Source organism: Genypterus blacodes, unplaced genomic scaffold, assembly GCF_046128005.1.
Source record: "Genypterus blacodes isolate CSIRO-AG114 ecotype Tasmania unplaced genomic scaffold, CSIRO-AGI_Gbla_v1 ptg000033l_1, whole genome shotgun sequence".
Classification (NCBI taxonomy): Eukaryota; Metazoa; Chordata; class Actinopteri; order Ophidiiformes; family Ophidiidae; genus Genypterus; species Genypterus blacodes.
The window spans coordinates 2,808,336-2,832,168 of record NW_027466846.1 but is presented as its reverse complement, the minus strand read 5'-3'; the positions used below and the strand labels follow the sequence as shown (position 1 = coordinate 2,832,168).

Here is a 23,833-nt window from a genome sequence, read left to right as displayed (position 1 = left end):
CAAAATCAAGTCACATTCTTTTATTTTGCATCCACTTTTAGTCTCATTTATATGTTGCAAGCAGTTTTGCTGAGATAGTGAATAAACCACAGCGCAGTTCTCTCTGGAATATCTAGGGGGCACTACCGTTCCTCAAATCGCCACTTCCTCTCAGATCTCACACTGGCACCATAATGATGAAGAAGCAACATCGCTGGCTTCAGTCACATTATAACCTTTATGTTTATCATCAGGTTTCTAAGCATTCTTGTACAGAACACATCTGATCTTAAACAGCATCAAGCTGTTAATGTTGAAACTGTATTTTTACAAATAGACAACGTTGCCAAGGCCGTCCTCTGAAGTGCAAAACAACTTAGTTCTTGACAAGGTACTACATTTGCGTTATAATCAACACTACATAAAGTTTGCTCCTCGCGTAATATTGCTGCCTTTACTACAGTAACAACATTGGAAAGACTTGCAATGACACAATGTTAAGCAGTCCCTACGTGTTCCAATTGTAGAGCTCAGCTTGATTACATAACCACAAAGCGCTGCATTAGTGTTGTTTCTACAGCAGCCACAGCCCTTAACACAGGCATCAGAACAAATAACCTTAAGTGAAACTCAGTATTTAAATAAGAAAACAATATTAAATTAAATAAAATAAAACAATGGTTCCTTTGCTTTAACATAGTCTCTCAAAGAACTAATCAGGCCATTTAGTGTGACATTACTCAAGTGTCTTAAATGCTACATTACTCTGAAGGCTGGGAGGCGAAGGATGAACCCAATTTTCCATCAGCAGTCCAGACCAGTGTAGTGCAGCTTATGCATAGAACACAAGCTCAGGGATCTGTCCTCCCTGTACTCCAGTTCCATTTGTGCTGTCTGAGGAGCACTGGAATTGAAATGTCACCTTGCCACACTGCACCTCTGTCATGCCCTCCTGGCCAAAATAGCTTAGTTCATTGCCGTCCAGCACAGCGCTGACAGTGTAGAAGGCATCCTGCTCTACCTGAACAGGATGCTCAAACCACACCGGAAACGTACTGCTCGATCCGTCCGACACAAACTTTGTTAGGTTCTGCGCCTGGACCACCCCTTGTCTTTTCAGTTCAATTTTGACACTGTACTCGGCCTTGCCACCGCTCGACCCGTACAGCCCCAGACCAGCAATAAAGATCCTCTTGTCCACTGCAAACTGAATGCTGTCGCAGCGCCCGCGGTAACGCCACTGATTGCTCCGGTAGGCTGAGGACTGGAAGCGGTGACACCTTTGAGGTGCCAAACCCTTCCTCGGAGCCAGTGGGAAATCCAGCTGCGGCTTTTTAGCCGCTGTGTACCACAGGAACACATTGTGTGTCTCTTCCAGTGTCAGGATATCGGACTGTGCCGCCCCGTCAGCAAATTCCTCCAAGGTCATTGAGGGGATGCGTACAAGGAACAGCGCCTTGCCAAGAACATCTCTTCTATTGAGAGTGGTGGGCCCCAAACCTTGTCGCTTGCACTCTGCCGTGGCCCAGTTCATAACCGCCTCAAAGACCACCACCTCCTTGGTGTTCAGGGTCTCCCTCCGCAGGATAATCTCCAGAGTCTGCAGGTCAATTTCACAGAAGCCTTCAGAGCACAGGGCCAGCTCCGCCTGGGCGTCGATGACCTCCCAGCAGCGCAGTGTCAACTCGGGCTCCTCAAACAGACGACTCTGAGAAAGTAGCACGCAGGCGTTCTTGGCCTCTAGGCTTGTCTCTAGGAAATTAACGCAGGCTTTAGCCAGTGCAGGGACAATGTACTTCTTGGCAGCATATAGGGTGGCCAGCACCGTGTCTGCCTCCAGGTCTATCTCGTCGCTGTACATGTACCTGTGGGAAGGAGAAGGGTGGCATTGTTAGAGAAACACCAGAAACTACTTTAATTTGTCTCATGGTACAAAACACAAGGAACCGTGTAAGATTATATCACATCAATTGGAAAGTGGAACAGGAACATTTCTTTTTGTCCTCTATTTGTAATTGGAAATTATGCCAGACTCCTTTTTTTACTCCTTTCCATAGGAGATTATTTGCTGACTTGACAATCGTACCCTCTTCTGAAAAGCCAGAACAAGCAACAGTCCATGGTGCTGGCTTAGGCAATGCTATTGAGCGAACAACAAAGGCACGCTATTTATAACTTCTATTCTGCATATATCCCTCTCTAAGAAAAATCGTCAGGCTTTGGATAAGGAAAAAAAACGTTCTAGTTGAACAAAGAGTGCTGAGAAAACCAGCAATTACAGGGCAGTGTGCTGCTGCCACGGCTCCTCAGCGCTCCCAGCAGTCTGCTATACGGCTGCGCTTAGCTTCGGATGAGTAATAATATGCTTTGAAGTGACACTGACTGTACTTGTCATCTCTCCTTTTTGGTGGGTTGTGTGAGGGATGGCGAGTGGCTTACTTCAGCAGAATTAGAAAAGCAGCAGGTTCCACATCTGGGATATGGATCTCAGACTCCTCCTCTGCCAGATCGCCATAAAACATAGCGCAGAAGACGGAGCTTCCCACGGCCAGCACATACTGGAGGGGAGGGAGGAACAGACGGATGCATCAGTGACACGTGCAGCTAGAAATCAGGCCTCTGTGCTCAGTGTTTGTTCAGAGATGCCTTTACTTCCTTACTAAAACAGGGAAACGGGACTCAAAACACCGCACGCGTGCATTTCACAAACACGTGACACCATTTGCATATATTTGAATTTAGCAACTTTCTGTGTAGTATTGACAACGTCCTAAGAGCAGATCAAACACTTCCTCCTGAAAGGGAAAACATTATTACCTTGTGTGCTGGGACTTTCTGCGATGCCCCCAAGGGCCCGACAATGAAGTGGACATCGGCCATCAGCTCATTGTTAAACATCAAGGCATTCCTGAAAGCAGAGCAAGTTCCACCGATAAGCCTCCAGAATTGTATAACATCAAATCCTCCCACACAGCGTTTTTTAGCAGTTGTGTGTTTGCCTGGAGACACTGGATCCACACATTTGTCGGGCACATACAGTAGCTGTTGTGTGTGTGTATGATGAAGGGGCTGCAACTAATGCTTATTCTCATTAGTAATTAGTCTAATAGGTGAATTACTTGTGTACAGTGTCTCACTAGTCCAAAGACAGACATCACAGGTTTCAGCACTCCTGTCACATCGTTGACTTTGTCTCAGCAACCACAAGGATTCAGAAACATACAGATCGCAAAAACATAAAAAAAACAAAACCCAGCGGATCTTCCCAATTCTAGCTAAAAAAATGACAATGATTGACATCTACAATTGATTTATAAAAGTGATACAACAGTTTCAGCAAATGCTATTATGCAAATTATGGGAAATAAGATGCACTGTGACTGAGGCTTTAAAACTAGTTTACGGTTACCTTGCAAAGTAAAAATAAAAACAAAAGCCTCTCTTGACTCGTATTCACACTTAGCAAACAGTATCTGGGGTCAAATAGTTTGAGATGGGACTTTGCGAGACATTTTCCCCGCCGTGTCTCGGTGCCTGGCAGTGAGCGGTGCTTGCGTGTTGAGTTCCCCGGCTTACCTCTCCCTCAGTGTGGGGTGGCTGCACTGCCAGCTGGGTGGGTCTATGTTGTTGTTGTTGATGTTCTGCTGGGTGGTCGGGGTGGTCGCCGCGCTGCTGCTGCTCGCCTGGCTCACCTGCACCTCCTTCGGCTTCTCGGTATCCGCTACCGTAGTGCCGTTGGCCAGGTTGGTGTTGTTGGTGTTGGCGGCGGGGTACAGCTCCGCAGCCATCTTCTCCTCCTCCTCCTCCTTCTTCTTCTGCTGCTTCTTGGTGCTCAGGGACAGAGTGAGGATCTCATAACATACCGGCAGCCTGCTCGGATGTTTGCCGACCTTCTTGGACTTTTTCAGCGTTTCTGGGAGTAAGAGGAGGCAGGTCAGACACCTCATGATCCGGCCATGATGGAGCAACCTGCAGTCTGCCGTTGGCATCGGCACAAGCAGTCGCTTTTCCTCCTCGTATATCCGGCGGAGCGAGCAGTTTAGCGGGCTGAGAGCAGGAAGGAACGACCGGTGGTGTGTGGATTCAGCAGCTACACCGCCTCGTCAATCGGCATCAACAGTGAAGTTAACTCGACGACATTAAGACACATTTAGTACATCTGTCCAGGCCTAGCGGAGTCCCGTCCCCTTCAGCCTTCAACACTTTGCCGTGACTCTTCTTCCCTGGCGGTCACCTCATCCTCCCTGGACGGACAAATGTCCACGACGCGTCGCTTGTTTTCCCTTTTCCCCCCCTCCCAGCGAATGGTAAATCCAGATAGTCGCAGCTGGGATTCGACTGCTTTTCTTGTTTTTTTTTTCCCCCCCGTTCTCCGTCGCTCGCGTTAATCCTCAGCAGGATACTCCACCGCCCGCGTCCTGCCTCTACTGAGATCACGTCTCGATCGCTACGGACGGTGTAGATCTTGCGGCTTCGCTCCGCCCGTGTCCGCCGTAAATAGTAATTTGTGAGAGTTCGAGGCTGTGCTTGTGTTTTTTCAGCTTTCTCCTCCGTGATCTCCCGGACTCTGGGGCTCACTGCGCACCAATCACAGTGACGCGCAGGCCCGACGTCATGAGCCCAGCAGCCCCCCCTCCTCCCCCCGACACACACACACACACACCCCCCGCAGCTCCGCAGAGTGCGTCACTGTTTAAAAAAAAAGAGAAGAGAGTAGAAACGAATTAGTAAATACAACGTTGACCCACTGATTAAATGAGGTTATAAATAACAACTCCAGGAATATAGAGGCACGATTTACAAACATAAGATATAAACAAACAGCACTGTAATGTTTACTTGTCTCTTTCATGTCATTACAGGGTGTATACAAGTTGTAATGGTGGGTAATCCATATGTTGTATTGCTAAAAACCTGACCACTCATAACAATAACTATATAAAGCAACACGAACAAAACAAACCTCAAATATAAATAAATCGGTAAAAGTATAACGGTTCAATAGTTTAGATTCATCTTGAACTCCACTTGTTAAAATGCTTACTGTGGTCATAACACCTAATGCTCACTTTGAATAGTGGCTAAACCTTACCCTGCGTATAGTTTTTAAACTAACCCCTCACTCTCTGTTTAATCTTTCAAGTTTTGTGAGTGAAATTGATAAATGTACTCATTGTTTACTACAAGTGTTGACATATTTCTGAAATTGCTGTTTCGAAGGTCCATTGTTTAAATTGCAACAGCTAAAAGTTGAATTGACATTGTCAACCTTATTGTCAATTCAAGCTAAGAAGAGAAAGTAAAAGATAAAAAGGAATTCAATTCAACAAGTGCACTTGTTGAATTGAATTCTATCTCTCAAGTTGAATTTCCTGAGGACAACACTCAAATGTGGAGCGGCCAACTGACTGTAATGTGTACCCCTTAAAAAATATAAATAAAAAGACACAGTGAAGCAGTATTTTGGGTTCGAAAAGAGATATTTATGTTAAAATTGCAATATTCATCCGAAAAATCCCACCTAAATGTATTTCCAGATTGTTCAGCACCTTCAGTGGCACCGCCTGCAACGTCTTGAGCAAACTAAGCCAATTTGTCCAGAGGTTGAGCAATAATATAACGGTAAATCCATCAGAGAAGAGACTGTGACATTATCTTACACCCACTACATCAGCAAGCACAGAGCAGAATATGCTGCAGGCAGGAGTGAAGCCTACACACAGCTGAGTGATAGCTGCCTTTAATGCTATTCAGCTGAGTCCAGTTCTGACTGAATGGAGAAATTCATGCTCCTGTACTCTGGGGGTGTGACAAGGACTTTTGGGAAATCTTGGATAATATGTATGTGATATAGCAGTAGGAAAGGCAGGTTGAGGGAAAGTGGATATGCATAAAAATAAATGTCACAGTAAAGCTCCAGAGTTCTACTGAGTGCCACAGATATATTTAACAGTCTAAGAGGATTTCTTTTTTGGTTGTTAAGTCTCCTTTATAATGGGGCTCTGTCCTGGCCCTGCATTTGGAGACACTGGAGTCAAACTTGGAGCAGTGATGGCTCTGTCTGCAGACGTATCATTACACGATGAAGAGGGGGAAGTGATCTGGATCCTATGACCGGCTGGTTCTACCAGCTTTCAAATGAGCCGCTCTGTAAATGCAGTCACCGACTTCAAAGCTATCTGACTCCACTGTCATAGCCAGGGCATGACATTCTGCTTTCTGTCTCCTGGCTCAGTGGAAAGACAGTTCCTAATTCAGCCTCTAAAAATTACATTTCTCAATTTGGTAAAGTCATTGTAGAATATGAAGAAGGCAAACTGGCTCACTGCCCTCAAGTTTCATAGCTAAAGCAGGTGGTTCTGATATTTTTTCTCGACCTCGCAGCAGAGATAAAACATTTTTCCACAAGGTTTAGAATGTGCTTCACTATGCAACTTCCCCAGACTTTTAATCAGCAAAAATGTTGAGTCTTGAACTTGTGACTGGTATGTCGCCCATTTGAGTCCTTTCATCTGATGTAAAAAATCTGGTCAGGGAAAGTGAGTGAGGAACATTATCCTCAGGCTGAGGTGCAGGTTACAGAGATGCTCATCTACAAGTTGTGCAATGGAGCCTGGAGTCTGGTTGTCCTTGGAGTTCAAGTCAGAGGTGCTAATATGGTTTATCAGTCCAAATCTGAACTAGGATCTTTGTGGAAATATGCAATCATTAGAGCTACACTGAATCATTGCCAAGCAGATACTATCATATCAGTCAATACTGGCCCTCTCACTTCCATCAGTTAAACCAAACATCTTTTCCTCCTACCTTCAGACCCTTGCCTGTATATTGCCCGTTTTGCCCAGTTGTTGGAATTCGGGGAGAAGAACCATGACGTCTCCATGACTGCAATGAGACTTGTACAGAGGATGAAGAGGGACTGGATGCACACAGGACGGAGGCCGTCAGGACTTTGTGGAGCAGGTGACATGGCAGACAATATCTATATTTATGTCCCGTGCTGTTGGGAATTCTTTATTTCAGGAAAGTGGTGGCAGCAGCCTAGATGGTCCAAGCCACGGGTTTGTCACCAGAGGCTTTCTGGTTTGCATTTCCTGGGCAAACTCTGGGTTGGGATAGTGATTCAAGTCACTCCTAAATCTGGGTCTTCAGATAATACTTGTAAAAAAAAAACCTAAACATCCTGACTATTGTGCTTTCTGTTATTTTCTGGTATTGTTATCTATAAAATGAAACCGCTACATAGTTTGATCATCAGATTTTCCCTTCAAAATTCATGGCTTATGTGGTGTTTTGCATTTCGAATTGAAATGTAAAAGTCATAGCTCAACAGGCACAGCCGTCCTCCGGCGAGTAGAAGAAGAGGAGGGAATCAAAGACGAGAACAAACGTGGCCCTGTCATGGCAGAGGTTGGGGTGTTAGTTGTTAGTGAACAGAAATTAGAGCTGTTACTTGTTGAACAGTGTCGATTCAACTGTCTTTAATGACTTGATTAACTAATCAACTGGCATCCAGAAAGCCTATTCACCCCCCAGAGGTACACCAGAGTTTGTGGCACCTGTGGAAAAGGGGGTAGTACAAGTTCACGAACTGAAATGCCTTGAGGTTTCTTGGGTTTGTCACTTCCCACTCATTGTTTTAAAACTAAGGTTGTCTGTTTTTAAGAAAGATCTTAAAAAGTCTTAAATGAAAGCTGATGTACATTGCAGATGCTGCTAGATATGTTGGATCAGCAGGATTTACTGGTCCACATCAAGGTTTATGTAAAGAACTGTGCTTCTGCAGCTGCTCTACAGCTTGATCCTGACCTCTAACCGCTGGAGGAGAATAGGGTATAAAGGGTGTTTTTCTTACAAGAATCAATGATGTAACACACACACACACACACACACACACACACACACACTAACACTAACCTGTGGCTCAGCATGGTTCGTGAAACAGCCGCTTAGTAGAGTCCAATTAAGTGAAATTATTATAAATTGCTGTAAATATAAATAAAAATACAATAAATATATGTTGATAGAGAGTCTGCCAAGACTCTGTAACCGACATTCAAATGCAAATGAGTCCTTCAGCCAGGACTCTCTTCTATCTGCAGGTCCTGCCAGAATGTTCCGACGACCAAAACTGAGAAGAGTCACATTTAGTCAGCAAGTTTATACATTATTGGATGATAGTATTGGCCCTTCTGCCTGTGTGTTAGTTGGTACACTTTGGTGTTAAGCAGCCCCTTTCACTTTTTGCGCTGCCAAATGGATTTGGTCTTTTTCACTGAGAGTTGGTCGGCTGCCAAACAGAGCAACGTGTAATACTAACCTGACACTTCCTGCCCGAGTTGACCTGAATATAGCTGGTGACCGCTTTGGATGTTCCACTCCAGCCTGTCATACATGTAGATTAATGCTGTGCCACCAGGTGTCGGGGGATTTGCCTGTTTTGTCGCCAATACACTTGACTGAGATATTCTGACATCAAATCATCTGCATCCCATGCCCGCGTTTACCAGTATGGGTTCATTTTTCCGCTTTCTCTGTTCCTCTGCTGCATTACCTGAATAATTAATTGCCTATAAATCATTGAAAGGGATGCACTCAGACGGAAGACAGAAAAGTTTGTTCCAAATTTGATGCAGATATCATTGTTGAGCAACCAAACCAAGTATCTGCAAAAGGTCTTAGGCCACAAGAAAATCTACTTTCTGAAACACAAAGTAACGATTATTTTCTCCTTTCTAAATGTTACAGACTCATCATGACGCATCAGTGCAAACTCTATTTTAGAGTAGAGAGGCACTAACACTGCACGGCTGTGGTTTCTAATGGCATTGAAATGTTTGAGAAGATCCACAGTGGAGCTAAAAGCAGCTACTTGGATCTTAAAGGCTGTTAGAAGTGTGCATGCACAAGGAGAAGCATCCATCTATCTTTTAACAGGCTCTTGAGCGAAGCAAGCAAGTCTAATGATGGTTATATAACTGTTCCCCTTCAAGGCCCCGGACTGCAACTTACTGCATGATATTAGTGTTGTTATTGTTACTGCTTTTCAAAACATTTTGGTGTGGAGGCGTACTGTTGACTGAAATACTTCCCCCATCCATTCTCTATTCAAAGGTGTGTGTGTGTGTGTGTAGTCTGCTCACACACACACACACACACACACACACACACACACACACACACACACACACACACACACACACACACACACACACACACACACACACACACACACACACAGCTTTAGGGTGTTCTGTCACCTTTGTGTCTGAGCTCATGTCTTAATTGCACAGTTGCAAGAAGCTGTTCAACTCTGCACTTACCTGCAGTAAATACTCTGGCCAGAATGCCTTTTTCTATTCTTGGCAAACTATTTCATATTGCTTTTATTTAATGTATGTTTTAACCATTCCTGATCATTCCGTTTCTTTCACTTTCTGGTAAAATGCTGCTATTTAAGCTCTTGAAGCAGCAATAACCATGGAAGGTGTTCTCTCCACCGAGCTTTACTGTTGTGGTGAGGTTTTGGTGTTGAAGTAAAAGTAAATGATCTGAGCAGTAATGATTCTTGTAATTGAGTTTTATTATTGATGTGTTTAAATTCCAAGCGTTGAAGCTCTTTTGGAAATGTCAAAGCCCTTGCATGACGGAGCTGAAATTAATCATTCCCCAGAAAAGTACATATTTTTGAGGTACAAGTTTTTGCCAGAAAAACCAATGGCCTTGATCGTCAATGCAAAATCTGAATCTGCAAAAGGAGAAGGGATGTTAACCGGTGGAAGTGTCAAATCTCTGAAAAGAGAAAGGTCAAAGTACCACTTTCACTGTGAAGAAAACATAGGAATTTCTAATTGTATATTTTTGAAACTCACATTAAATGAGTAGGAGGTAAATGAGTATAAAATGTATCTCATTAGGCTATCCTTAAAAAAATGCTTGACTTCGTGTTTTTATATTTTCAGCTCTGCTAGTTGCGGCTCGTATGCATGACTTTCGCCGCACCATCAAAGAAATAGTTGATGTTGTGAAAGTGTGTGAAACTACATTAAGAAAAAGGTGAGTGGTGACTGTTTGCTTTTTGATTTGTTTTTCTAAATAAACTGCAGCCATTATAAGTGGAAATTTCCAAATAGCTGGTGAGAAAAGACATTAAGTCAAAATGCATGCATTTTTTGTGTTTTTTATGGCAATGTCCAAAAGGTTAAACATGATACAAGCTGCTTATGATCACATTTAAAAGAAATCTTTTTTCTTATTCTTATCGTTATTTTATGTAATGTTCCCTGTTGTTCCCTTATCTTCTGTTTAATCAGACTGACAGAATTTGAAGAGACGCCCACCAGTCACCTTACAGTAGAAGAGTTCATGAGGATGGATCTGGACCAGGAGTGCGACCCACCCTCCTTTCAGGCTGGTCTGAGGAAGAAAAAGTTCCAGCAGGTACAGATGTGTGTGTATACATTTAATGCTGACAAACACAAGGCGACAACACTAACCTGTAAAAACAAGCTGAGATGAGTCCAGAACCATTTTAGATGCTGCATAGAAGAATGTGTGAAATCTGAACTGTGCAGCTTCCAATACACACGTTTGCGCTTGTGTTTTTATCCTTTGTGGTGCTTTTTTCCTGTGAAATCACCTAGTTTCCCCACAGGGGCATTTAAAAATGTGTTTTATATTGTCCAAATGATTTTATGTTGCCTCTGGGCTTCTTCCAGTAATTAGTCAAGGAAGCAAGCTTGCAAAGACAAATTGTCACCATTAGATAACGTACATCCTCCTACTTTATTACACTGTGAACATGTGCAGACGGAACTAACAGCATGCCGTTAAGGTTTTTCTTCATCATCGATCATTCATTTTTACAAAGCTGTTTTTTTTTTTTTTTTTTTTTTTTACAGTTAATGAATAATTAGATTTCCTAGCACATGTGGCGAGAGATGAGATGTTTTACAGAGCAAGAGTAACAAACAGTGCCCGCCTCATCAAATCTCTGCTCCACAGCACCACTAATGGTTAAAAACTCCACAGGATACACAGGGTAAAAATATGTAATTTCAGTAACATCCATCGGAGTTGGAGATTATTCTGTAGGTTAGTTTGTGCACTTGTTTAATGTTTCAAGAACATAGCTAATAATTTTTCAAGCATGTAATCGCACACAACACATGTAGTTCATTTGTGCTGTAGGCGCATATAACTCCATTACTGATGTACTGTTGTCAAATGCTTGCTCATGCCTTTCATTAGAGGCTATGAATGTAAGAGAAAACCAGATCAGTGCTCAGGGCCAGCTCAGGTTTTCATTTCAGTGGGAGTCTGCCAGTAAATGTTCAGCTGTGTGTTACCTCAGTAGCTCCAATACCAACACAGAATCATCCTTCTGTACCTTTAGAATACAAGAAAGTGATTATGAAAGCAAAGAAGAAAGAAAGCCCTCCCCCCCTCTACCAGTGTGATGTTTCCATTTTACTTTCCATTGTATTTGACCTGGTTTTACCTTCACCCCACTGTCGGACAGTAAAAAGATTGACTAAACTTTAATTCTTTCATTCTGTTCCTGCTCTTCGTCTTCCTCCCTGTAGCTGGAAGTCGAGCTGAAGAAAAAGCTGGATGATGTGGAAGGTATGAATGCTATGTCCCTGTAAGTCTGCCATCACAACAAACATAGTGTGTTTAGAAGAAAAAGTTCACTTTCACTTTGTCCTTGATCAGATCAGACAGATAATTTAAGCATATAGTGTATATCAGCCTAATTTAAAGGACTTGTCAAGGTTCACAGAGGCAGCCGAAGATGAAAAACAGCAGAATCTTTATCACGCACATCTCTCTTATCGTCAGAAATTTATCGTAGAGACATTTATGCATGTAAATGTCTGCTTTTTGTTCAATCTGAGCTCTGACATCTTACTTTTTGTTACCTGTAATGTTTATGATTCAGGAATCTGTCTAGATTTAATACATACATCGTTAATGTGTTTCCTTAAGTCTTTGAGAATGATTGTGATCATTGCAGTCATTTTGTTTTCTTGTCAATCAGATGAGATTCAGGGCTACCAGGACGAAATAGATGCAGAGCTAGAGATCAACAGACCCAAACTGAGAGGAGTGTACGCCGCCTACGTCAAACAAGGTACAACCTGTAACCCCAAATGCACTTTGTTTTTTCTACGTCCTTGCTGTAGTTGAAAGAAACAATGGCAACCCAATCAGTTCAACTCTGCGGTTTGATTGCTATTAACCGACGTTTAATGTGAATAAATGATCAATAATCAAAACAACATAAAAAACTGACCAGTAATTCTGATATGTATGTTTATTAAAACAGCATAAAATGGTGGTAATTGAATTAATAAGCTGAAGGAAGATAACCCTGATTTGTTGGCATACAGTTGCCTAATTATGCATCCAGTTGCATTCATATTCACTTCAGATAGATTTGTGTCTTTTCTCCTGATAACTGTAAATTCTCCTTTCACCTCTTGCTTTGGTCTCCACCAACTCCTGAGCAGAATAGAACAGTGGCTTTGGGGTGAATGGTCAGCCGGAGCTACGAGCGCTCCCGTTCATTCTCTCCCTGGACCTTTCATGGAGTTCACCCTTCTGTAGTCTTATTGCTGTATTTGGCTTCATAACCAATCGATGATGACTCTCTGAGCTGCTACGTTATAAGTTCAATAATAAAGCACCAAAGTTGTCTGGTGTGATACTGTCGCTGACTAGTTGCTCTCCGTTTGTTCCAAGTGGCAATCAGTAAGTCCTCTCCTTCTTATTAAAATGCTGCTGACCAACATAATACCACCATCTTGCTGTAGTACACTTGCCCAGAGCACAGGGACAGAGTCAGCAGATTTTTAGAGAAAAGCCATGTTGTGGATAAAATGAAATAAGAAATCAGAAATACGGTGGTGTGACTGTCAAATCCTCTGCTCAGAATGAGGGCAAGCTTTCACGTTTCCATAGTTACATCTGCGCACAACCCACCGTCACAGGCTTCCCTTGCAGGAAAAACCCTCAAAGCTTTTCTCTTGCTGTATGTTTGGGTTGGATTGCTTTCAAGCATAACTGAAATTGCTTTCTCACTGCAATTGAACCGTAGGGAGGTTGGCTTGGAACTGACCTCAGTCGCCCTCTTCTAAGGGGTCTCAGATAGGTGCAAAACTATTGATTAGTGCTGGTTTGATAGGTTGTAGGCCTCTGTATTAAAATAATTTCAATTCCAGGCACCAAAATAATGTTTCTCTGCCAATATGGAAAGAAAAAGTGAGGAAAAAGCCCCATGAATGAGGAGCCACACACCCAGGAGAAGTCACCCCTGGGCCGGCCATTATCAGACTTTCCTACCAATGTATATCGGACATCATAGATACATTGACACAAAGATTGACCAATTTCTGCTGCAACACAACATATTATTGATAATAAGCACTTTGCTGAAACACAAACAGCTATGATCGTTATCGCAGCCACTGCTCGTTCTCCAGCAATACATCAGGGTTTGACAGCTGTAAATTAAGGATTTTTAATAACTTTATAAAGGAGAAACAGCATACAGTACATAGCACCAGCTGTAGATTTGCTTCAAAGGGAGGCTCAAACAACACAAAACATTATGTAGGAAACGGACAGGATGACACGTGATTATTATCGGTGTCATTTTCAGACAGTCAGACATGCTCTCCATCAGTCTTCATCACACACACGCACTCACTCACACACCCTTTGCACCCCCAGCTTTCACACAGTGGGGGTTTCCAGACACCAGCTGCCTTGACACTTTCTGATCTGCCGGCATTTAATTTCTTCCAAATGTGATAGCCGCGTTTTTATGCTCTACCTTGTGGGTTGAACTCTGTGTGAATACATATAATTACAACTGATTAAGTAATTCAATATTTTTGATTCATATTTTAATTAAATGCCATGCCTGCGGGATGACAGCCAAAATAATGATCCCAATTATTTTGTCCAAATATGATGATTAATCATTGTTTTTAGTCTTAATGATTTGGGGAATAAAACGGTTTGGCTCTAGACGTCTTCAGGGTTCCTCCTTGGTCCCCATTTGGGTCTAAGTTCCAAGGAACTGTGTTAGGCCTGGTCCAAAATGGTTGTTAGTCTAGTTGGTTTTCTCCAGTCTTCAAATTCAAGTTTGTGCGTAAACAACGGAATTTTAAATCCTGGATAAAGGAAAGAATAATTCACTTTTCTGTAAATCAATCTAGAAGATGCAACATTAATCTCATACCGCACGTCTTCCATTCATTCATTCTCAGACCCCAAGCTTGCCAGTGAAGAAGATGTGACCAGCACATCTAAAGTGGAGGATGATGAGCTGCCAGAAGAGGAGGAAGACGAGCTTCAGGCTGTGGCTAAACACTTTGGTAAAGAAATAGACGAGCTCACTATTGAGGCTTTGAAGAAACTGGTGCAAAAGAGGCCGGAGGAGGATGAGGAGAATGAGGAGGACCAGGAGCAGCCACATCGGAAAGGCCCAACCCTGGAGTCCATCCTGGGTCCAATGCCCACAGCGGCCACTCTGGGCCTGTCAGAGTCCATTAGTGACTGCATAGCAGAGGGGAAAGAGAACGGTAAGCACATCTTGTTTCTTTGCCCTGGTTTTATCGCAGATGCCTGATTTTTAGGCGTAATAATCCTATTTGCTTTTTTATTTCTTGAAATTTGATGAACTAGTCTGATATTTTTGATGGTTTTATCACAAATGTCGTATTTTTGGCGTGTGATGATATCATTATTTAGGGAAACTTTGACTCAAATTAGATTTTTAGTTCCCTCCACCCATTCGCTCTCTAGATGACATCTCCGGAGGACCCCACCCGTGCCTTTGTCATACTTTGCCTCCACCAGAAGGCTTCACGCAGAGCCCTCTCACATGTGTCTTGTTACCTCTTCCACCACCATCAGGACAAAAGTAGACAACAATGCTCTCCTCACGATAAATGCAGTGGTGACATGGTAGAGCCACGTGGAACAGGATGATCCTGGATTTGAATCCCTTGCTAGCCCTGGTCCTTTTGTTTGGAGGTGTTGGAGTTGTTTGCATGTTCTCCCTGTGTCGCTGTCCTGCAGATACTCCCCTACCATCAAAAACGTGTCGTAGGTTAATGCTGCTGCCATTGCCCTTGACCAAGGCATTAGGCTGTATTGTGGCAGATTGTAAGTACAGTTTTATCAACAAAACTGATTAACAGTTGCAAACAAACAACCTACAAGGATCCATGCCCCCGCCCCCCTTTATATTGGTGTACCTTTATGTGGAGGTTTTGATAGATGTGAGGTCATGTTGCCATCCAGCTCCATCTGTCCTGATTAGGAAACAGCGTTTTTATGGCTCTGAGTGGGTGGATGGGGAGTCATGAAAGGCCGGGGGTGGGAGGTGAAGTGTGTTTTGATGGATAAAGTGAGGAGAGAATGTGTTGGATGTAGCTAATGGTCTAATGGTTGAAGAACCTCCTTTAACTGAACGTTCACATTTTGATTGCGGTCCATATCCTGTAATTTTTTATCTGCTCTGTCGAAATTGTCTTTAGTGTCAACTGAGCAGCTAAATTTTAAAATGTAAATGGTGTGTTGATGGATATTGGGGGTGGGGGGGTTCCAGAATCCAGTCCTCATGCTAAACCTACATTAACAATCCTCTGAAGACTAATAGCATGGACACAACCTACCATAAGGGCATATTTTGACTTTTGGCTTCTTGAACCCTGATTTCCGATTGATTTGTCTTAACCGGACTGAAGGTGCAGAGAGAAGGTGAGATAATTCTGACAGTTAGCATCAATTGTAGCATCAATCAAGAACCTGGGCCTTCAAATTAGCCAATTATATTTTTTTTAGGTGATCTGGCTTATTGGCAAGGAACACTTTTACCATACAAGTTCCATGTAGGTATTGTAAGCTTCCGTGACCTTTTAAACTTAAATGTTCCAAACCGCCTGCGACATAAAGTGGAGTTCTCGCTGTCCTATATGCTCTGTTCTGTGTTGTTCAGTCAGTGTGTGATTCATCCGCCCTCTGTTCTACACAATCTGTTTTTTATCAAACCTGGATACAAAGTGATGTTAGTTTGACTCATCCAGCTGAGTCCTGTGGCGACAAATGAAATCTGTGATCCGAGCTTTTTAATTAGTTGAAGCTGAGCTCAACAGGAAGCCTCGTTCTATATTCATGGTCTTACTTTGTGTTGGTGTGAGACAGAATCAAGTATTTTCACCTCTGTCACAATATCACATGACACAGCTACTGTGAGAAGCACGTCTGTATGTAGTCCATACTATGGACTTCACCTTATGTCTTTGTGATGTCATAAGAAAAGTGAGTAGCAGATGTGCAAAGGTGACATCAATGCATTATTTCCATGATATCAGAATATATAATATAAAAACAATAGTACACTTAATGCTGGTATCAAATAAAGGAGCTTTAGTCGACACCGTGATCTGTAACACTAAATACATGTTTATTGTCAGATAGAATGGATGAAGTCACTGTTTGGTCAAACCAAGCCTGGTGATTTACACAGCAACAGTTTTATTAGCTTGAATTCAAATACCATTATCCCATGAAAACTATTGACAAAGTAAGACCAAGGCTGTAATTATTCCTTTTACCTCCGTATTTACTGTCACTGTACCATCGCATGTATAAACAGCATCTTAAAGCCCCAATCTGTATCGTGGCTGTTACCCCTCCACCAAAATTTAAAATCCAGGATGAGGGAACTATTGCTCTTGAATTGATTGGATGTCTAATACACAGAGGGATGCTCAAAAATAAAACTTGTTATTCATGTTTTCTGATGCTCTTTAAGGTTTGTTTATGGTCTCATGTTTGCTGTTGGCTTCGCCTGCGCCTGTGTAGTTTAATGCCTCATTGTACTCAGTGTTTTACTCCCTCCCTGTGTTTGTGTTTGGAAGTTGTTTATATGGAGATCCATACACATGGTGGTTCTGTGGGTTTGGGCCGGTTCTTGGTTGGTTCAGGCTAATTGTGGTGGCTATGGCAGGGGTGGGGGTCGGGTATCTTGCTCCCCTCTAGCTCAATCTTTGAAGTATTAAGTGGACAGGGTGCCTTGTCATTACTGCCGAGCCTTTCATCTGTGTGTGTGTGTGTGGACATTGTTAGTGAAGGGCAGGGCTTCAGAGGAAGTATAGCAGGGTGTAATTTTAGATTCTCTTGGGGAAAAAGAACAGGAATTGGGGGGAAATTTCAAATACTGTAGCAAACAAGACAAAGGTCACCGTGTCTGTTTGGGTAAGAGAAAGAGACTCAAAGCCCCTCATGTTTGATCTTTGTTTTGTATTTAACACAAAACATCAACAACTAGACACAAGCAAAAACTTTTTGTATCAAGGGATGAGAAATTTAAAATCAACTTTGAACAAGCACCGTAGCAACTTAGTCAGTGTTCGGTAGCCATTGCCTGAGAAGTGAAGGCGCTACAGAAAGAGGAAGAAGGCTGACTTTGATTTGACAGAGAACAGCAAGTTATTGACATCTTTCCCAGCTGCTCTCAAACAGATGGGCTTTCCCTATCCTGCCAATTACAAGACATCAACTTCCCTTCCAGCTACAAATTATAGCTGCAGGTTTGATCCATTTTTGTCTTTGAAAGGACTTATGTATAGGTACCTTAATTTGATGGCTTTATAATTAACAAGCCACTGTTCCTATAGGATAGCTGTGCACCAGATCTGTCACTCCAACACTGCTTGGCCAAACTTGATGTGTATTGCACATTTTTCACACTTATTTCTCATTTGACCAAAACTCCCATAAATACAGGCAATTGTTTTGGCACAACCAATACAATTTATTTTACAGGGTAAAGAGGTAATTGAACTCTAATCAGAGTCTGTACAAATTTAACGAGTTCACTTATATTATGTGATTTCCTCTTATCCTTCCGCAAAACAGAGCCCCAAGATCATGTTTGAACACAACTTCATTATTGTAATCATACTGGTGATGTGAGCAGCTGCTCCTCCTCCATCAGTGTGCACTAGGACACAGTGTCACTTGTGGCAAATAGTTTGTGCTGGAGGTGTGTGACTTTATCTGTAGACAATCACACATAGAGGCTGAGGGACAGACACCTGATGTTTACCTTCTCTCCAAATATTTTGGAGCATCAGATCATTTGTCGCGCCAATCAGTATTGGTGCAGTGCGCTCAGTTGGGATGACTGCACTGTACTATGGTGTAGTGGCAATCAAATCTGATTTTCCTGGCAGTGTTATGCAGAACAATAAAATCAAATCATGTAACTGAACATCCAAATATGGTACTGGCAGGGACAAACACAAGGCTGGCACTGTGCCAGCTACAAAGACTATTTGTACACAAATGGGCAAACCAGTTTCCCACGCAGAGAGCACGCCACAGTCGGGAATGTTGAAGCTTCATTCTGGTGAACGGTGTGAAGGAGGGATGAGGCGTAGCTGACTGTGATTCAAACATGACTGCTGTGATCTAATATGCTTTCAGGCTTTATTATGCGAAACAAGAGGAAATCACAGAATATAACTGACCTTAGAAGCATTTGTGCTGAAAAGGCACAGAGTAGTTTGCCGTGTACAATGTCAGCGTCACTTTAAGAGCTCTGGCTCAGGATGGTAGAGCAGTTGGAATCAGAAGGTTCCTGGTTAGATTCTGGGCTCCTCCCACAGGGTCTGTTGAAGTATTGTTGAGCAAGGCACTGAACCCTGAACTGTCCCTGAAAGTGCATGCTGGCTCCATGCATGGTATGCCCCTTCCATCAGTGTATGAATGGGTTATCGTAAAGAACGTTAGATAAAAGCGCAACATAATTAGAGAATTATTATTATATTAATTGCTCTCTGTAAAGTTGCCTTTGGCTCTGTAATACATTGCTGTTCAGGCAGTGCTACTCTCACTTTGAAGATGAGTCCAAATTGTGAGACTCACTGCCTTTCACCATGCCCTCTGAATGCCATTGCAAACGAGCTATTTTAAGTAGCTAGTTAGTTTTGACCTCTGCTGTACGTGATTTTTGGAAAGGGGTTTTGGCAGTGACACACTGACAGCTGTACATCCCTGGTTAAACTCCTCAGTTTCATTCACCCTGTTTCACCCTGCTGCCACATCGACAGCCAGTCTGAGTAATGGCATTTTCATTTACTCCAGCTATCAGGGGACAAAGCAGCCAAGCCAGCCAAAAAACGAACACGAGTCCAGCAACTCAGGATGACTTTGTCACATTCGTCTACAGGCGAGGTCTACGGGGAGCACTGGCCCGCACCATTAGAGCCAGCATTGATTGAAGCACACTGTTTTCAACGGAGCACTTAGTTCAATCAATGGCGTTTGCCCTGACCTTAACTACCTCTGTGAGCACAGCTCCCCAGCTCTCATCAGACCACTCTGCCATTTTATTGCACAGAAACGTCGTCTGGGAAAAGGGTTGTTTGAAGTTTGTGGCGCTGAATTTCAGCACCCTGTGAACAATCCATTTCACTGTAACATTTGCCGTAGTTTTACACCGTATTTTGTTGCAGTTTTTCAGGTGTTGGGCCACATTTAAGAAAACCGGCATTGCTCTGTTGACAATGCTGTGATGTCCTGAAAAATATTTTACTCTTCACCCTGTTACCCGACACAACAAGAGCAGTGTGCTGCAGTAAAATACCTCTCAGCATTTTGGGTTTAGCAGAACCTTGACAGATTGGTGCCGCAGTCAATTGTCCATTTTAAATGAGCAGAATCTGTGTTCTTTCCATGTTGGAGTTATTCAGGATTGGAAGATGCAAAATCTCTTGTTTACATTTTTGATCATATATTGTGGTTATAGAGATATTAACCTGGTTGTCGGGTATTCAAATAATTTCAACTTTAAACTTGAATAACAATACCAATGAAGTTCATCCATCCATCTAGGAGCAGCGACTAGGCAAAGTCACCTAGATGCCCTCCTCCCCCACTAACCATGTCCTCCATATGAGCTACACAGTGTAAATCCTGAGGGAATTCTGGGTCGGCCTGATGGTCTGCTCTCAGTAGGACGTGCCCAGAATACAGCTCGTGGGAGTGGGTCCGCTAGGCATTCTGATGGCTTAACAACCTCAACTGACTCCTTTTAATGTGAAACTACTGGGTGAACTCCCAGCTCCTACCAGATACCTGAACTCCTCACCCTGTCTCAAAGGGTGAGTCCAAACACACTAAAGAGAAAACTCATGTTGGAAGCTTGTATCTGCAATCTTTCAATCACTACAAAAGAGCTCCTAAATACAGGAGAGGCTTGAAATGTCCACTCTGTTTGCGTATACCACATCAGTCTAGTACAACTGCATCTGTATCACTGTAGATGCTACACTAATCCACCTATTGATTGTCATGCTGCCTTCATTCTACCCTCTCTTGGGAATAAGACCCCAGTGGAATCGCGTCTCCCTCCCCCCACCCACCTTCAGGGGACAATTCCCACGATCATGAGCTCAGGTTTACAGGTGCTGACCCTCATCATGGCTTTTTCTTGGCTGCAAGCTGCCCCGCTGTTATTGGAGGTCACTGCATGATGACACTAAGAGAACAATGTCACCAGCAAAAAAGCAGAGAAACAATCCTGAGGTCTCCAGACTGGATGCAGGCCTCCTAGGTCTCTGTGGTTTTTCCATAATCGGCCAAAGTGGACGGAGTGTTTTGGCAGATGTATGACCAACTTTTGGCTGGGATGACATCGCAGTATAAGAAGATAAAGAGAAAAGTTTCTGGGAAAGCAATTGTGCTAAGTTAGGACATTTATTAGAGTGCCATTAAATGAAATTCTTGATGCCCACAGTGTTCTCAGCACCTATTAAAGGACTGGTTTGAAGAACTGGTATGATGCATTTTGGCCTTTAAATAAATAATGACATCTTACTAATTTATGCTAGTATTCAATGAAAAGCTCCCCACTTTGCTCATTTACTCCATTGCTTGGACAGCAGGAGAGGCCTGAGTGTGTCACTTTTGAGGGTGTGTGTGCTGAGAGTATGGCGGGGGTTGCTTACAATGCCTGGGGTGGTACAGTAGAGCCTGACAGACAGATGGTCGTATGGATACAACCTCCTCCTCCAAAGAGACTGGGAGGGAGGATGAGAATGCATGCAATTGGATTGGACAGCAGAGAGACGGGAGAAGGCATTGCAGGAGGATGAGCAACATAGATGCACAGTAGCAAAAGAAGAATGGCACAAACAATCAGATGTTTGTTTCGAGCTTACATTGCTGTCAACAGACAGCTAAATCATATGTTTTCCATGAGTAACGTCAAGCCTGTTTGGAATGTGAAGTCAATCTGGTGTGAGTGTGTTTTGTGTGTGTATGCGTGCATGTGTGTGTGCGTGCGTGCGTGTGTGTGCTTTAGCAGTCAGTCTCTCTGGTGAAATGGCTGTAGCTGTTCGTGACAGGAGCCAGCTGTGATTGGAGATGATGTTCATCTTCTGGACTGGGGAGAGGAAGGGAAGCCGTCATGTCTGAGGCTCTCAGCCTGACGGGAGATGACAGCTAACGTTTACGAGGCAGCCAAAGGCAGGAAGCTGCTTGCTTGTGGGTGTTACATCACACAGTGAGCAAATTTAACTCCCTCCTGTGCTGGTAGAGGAAGTAATCAAAGTAAAAGTAGTCGATGTAGAAGTAAATTAGTAGAATGTTCGCAATTAAAAGTAGCTCCGTGTGAGCAATGGTCCCTGTCAGTTGGAATGTCCCAAGGATCCCCGCATTCTTTTTAACCTACCATCCACTTGTATCTTGAATGAGGTGTTATTAGTGGCAGATAGTTGGCACTTGGTTATCAAGCGGGCACCCACCTTCTTCTGCATTTCGTTGATTAACACACAATGTCTCCAGATGGCTCAACAGTGTATCACCCTTTCTCTCTTTTTGATATTATCATAGCTTCCTATGCTTAATTAATAGATGACATCATCAAACGGACTGGTTGGGTCCCTCTACAAAGCTATCTGCCATGCTTGAGTTTTCCTTCTCCATGACAGGAGTTTTGAGGCTCTGTGAGCTTTGGTTTGCATCCAGTCGCTGAGCTTCACTCAGCTGCTTTTGACTTTGTAAGAAGTACTGATCAATGCGTGGCCCCCGTCTCTCCTCCCTCCAGCCCATTTCTTACCCTTGCGAATCTTCAAGCCCAATGCAGATATCACTTTGCTCCAATTACAGGTGCACACCTGCAGTTTGTGTCCTGCTGTTGTTGCTGCCGGTGGCAATTCCTTGTACAACGCTCTTGTTTCTCATATTCGTGTTCGTTGGAATTATTAAATCTTTCCCCTGTAAACGTGGACACAAGGTTTTGTCTTCCATTAAGGTTTGGTGGGGGAGCTGCCTTCAACTCAACAAATGTATCTTGTGTAAAAGGCTAAATCAAAATCTGCTAAGTAAATCCCTAAAGTCATCATGCAGGTTGGAGGAGTTTGTTGATTAGAGAATAATATTGTTGCTGGAATGATTGCCTAATATTGACGATTTAGCGTCTCAGTCAGGACACTGGATTGTTGTATCCTGGTTTGAGATGAATGTAATTTTAAGAGATATGCATAATTGCAGGGGTTAGACTTCCTCACAGCTGGATCAATTCAAATTTCATTAACGGTAAAGTCTTGGGTCATAGTTTTATTTTACTGCTCTGAGCTGAAAGCAGAGAGCTTCTGCGTCAAGATGAGTCGAAGCTAATGTACTAATGTTACCAAGGCAAGATTTGACTCCTTATTCTCTCCTTAAGCTCCTTTGAAATATTTTAGTTAAAGCAGCAATGTCAAATCTTGTTTTTATGCTTATTACGCTTCATAAACACATCACAGAAACACAACAAAGCTCACAAGTGTTCTAGACACCTTCGCCATAGGATTGGAAGAAGAAGAATTATCATTATAAATGAAAATACAGGTAAAAACCAACTTACTCTTAATGCAGGCCCTGCCCCTTTTGATACAGTACTGTCCCAAATCAGTGTCAGTCCCCACAATTGCTAAAACAAATGGCAGGGTTTTCATTAGCTGTGTATTTCAGGTAGATTCAGGTTAAATATTTCTAAATCTTTTATACAAATAACAAATCTAGAGACTTTTTCAGCCTTTAGCCAGGTTATTATGTATAAATATAAATACTGTATTAGTCCAAGTGTACAGTAGCTGCACACACACACACTAAAACAAACACACGCACTCAAACAAGTGCGGCTGAAATGTAAACATGTGCGCTCAATACGCCTGCAGGAGCCTTTTTGCCCACCCGCGCCTGCATGTATCTCCTTGCTCCCCTCTCTGTGGCTGCGAGAGGAGGAGCAGGTGGTTGAGTAGGCGAACATTCTGTCTGGGCTCCTCCAAGGTCGTGGAGGTCAGGTTTTAATGGGCTGCCCGGCCTGCCCGTGTCAGCGAGAATCTCACACTCTATTTATTGCCTTGCCTGGGTGGTTATTTCTCCGGGGCAGATCTGGCACCGAGCTTTATTACATCGTACCACTGCAGGAAAGGAGTTTTTACACAGAGAGCTGCAGGTTTTGCATGTGAAGCACTTATCGAGAAATTGTGTCCGAGGAAGTTCCAGGATGGGCACAGCAGTGTTATGGGTCTAAATTCCTCAGGCTCCACCAGTGAAGTGAATATCGATGAAGCAGAACATTTCAACACACTGACAAAAACTCATCTTCAAGGATCTTGTAAAGCTGTAGGCAGTAGAATAATTAAGAAACCCTTTTTGCACTTAGGTAGGTTTGAAAGATGTTGATATGATGATGATGTCAAAACTAAGAAACTGAAATTCCGTTAAGAACAGCTTTTTCCAAAACTTTGCGTGTCCAACTTGTATCTTAATAATTGTACCT

The 23,833-nt window shown here is 43.0% G+C and overlaps 2 protein-coding genes across 2 annotated transcripts in view; one reads left to right on the top strand and one right to left on the bottom strand.

The window, feature by feature from the left end:
- brf1a (BRF1 general transcription factor IIIB subunit a) overlaps positions 1–23,833 on the top strand; it is a 72,602-nt gene that overhangs the window by 16,390 nt on the left and 32,379 nt on the right. Inside the window, exons 7-12 of the mRNA XM_076146672.1 lie at positions 6,793–6,942; positions 9,942–10,035; positions 10,293–10,419; positions 11,565–11,604; positions 12,020–12,112; positions 14,256–14,570. Coding sequence (XP_076002787.1) covers positions 6,793–6,942; positions 9,942–10,035; positions 10,293–10,419; positions 11,565–11,604; positions 12,020–12,112; positions 14,256–14,570 — 819 coding nt within the window. The remainder of the gene's footprint in view (positions 1–6,792; positions 6,943–9,941; positions 10,036–10,292; positions 10,420–11,564; positions 11,605–12,019; positions 12,113–14,255; positions 14,571–23,833) is intronic.
- Positions 6–4,552, bottom strand: LOC142995574 (BTB/POZ domain-containing protein 6-B). Its single transcript, XM_076146673.1, has 4 exons — positions 3,556–4,552; positions 2,797–2,887; positions 2,419–2,537; positions 6–1,844 (listed from the first exon to the last, which is right to left on the bottom strand). Exons 1-4 carry the CDS (start codon positions 3,966–3,968, stop codon positions 812–814), a joined length of 1,656 nt encoding a protein of 551 aa, XP_076002788.1. The 5' UTR covers positions 3,969–4,552; the 3' UTR covers positions 6–811.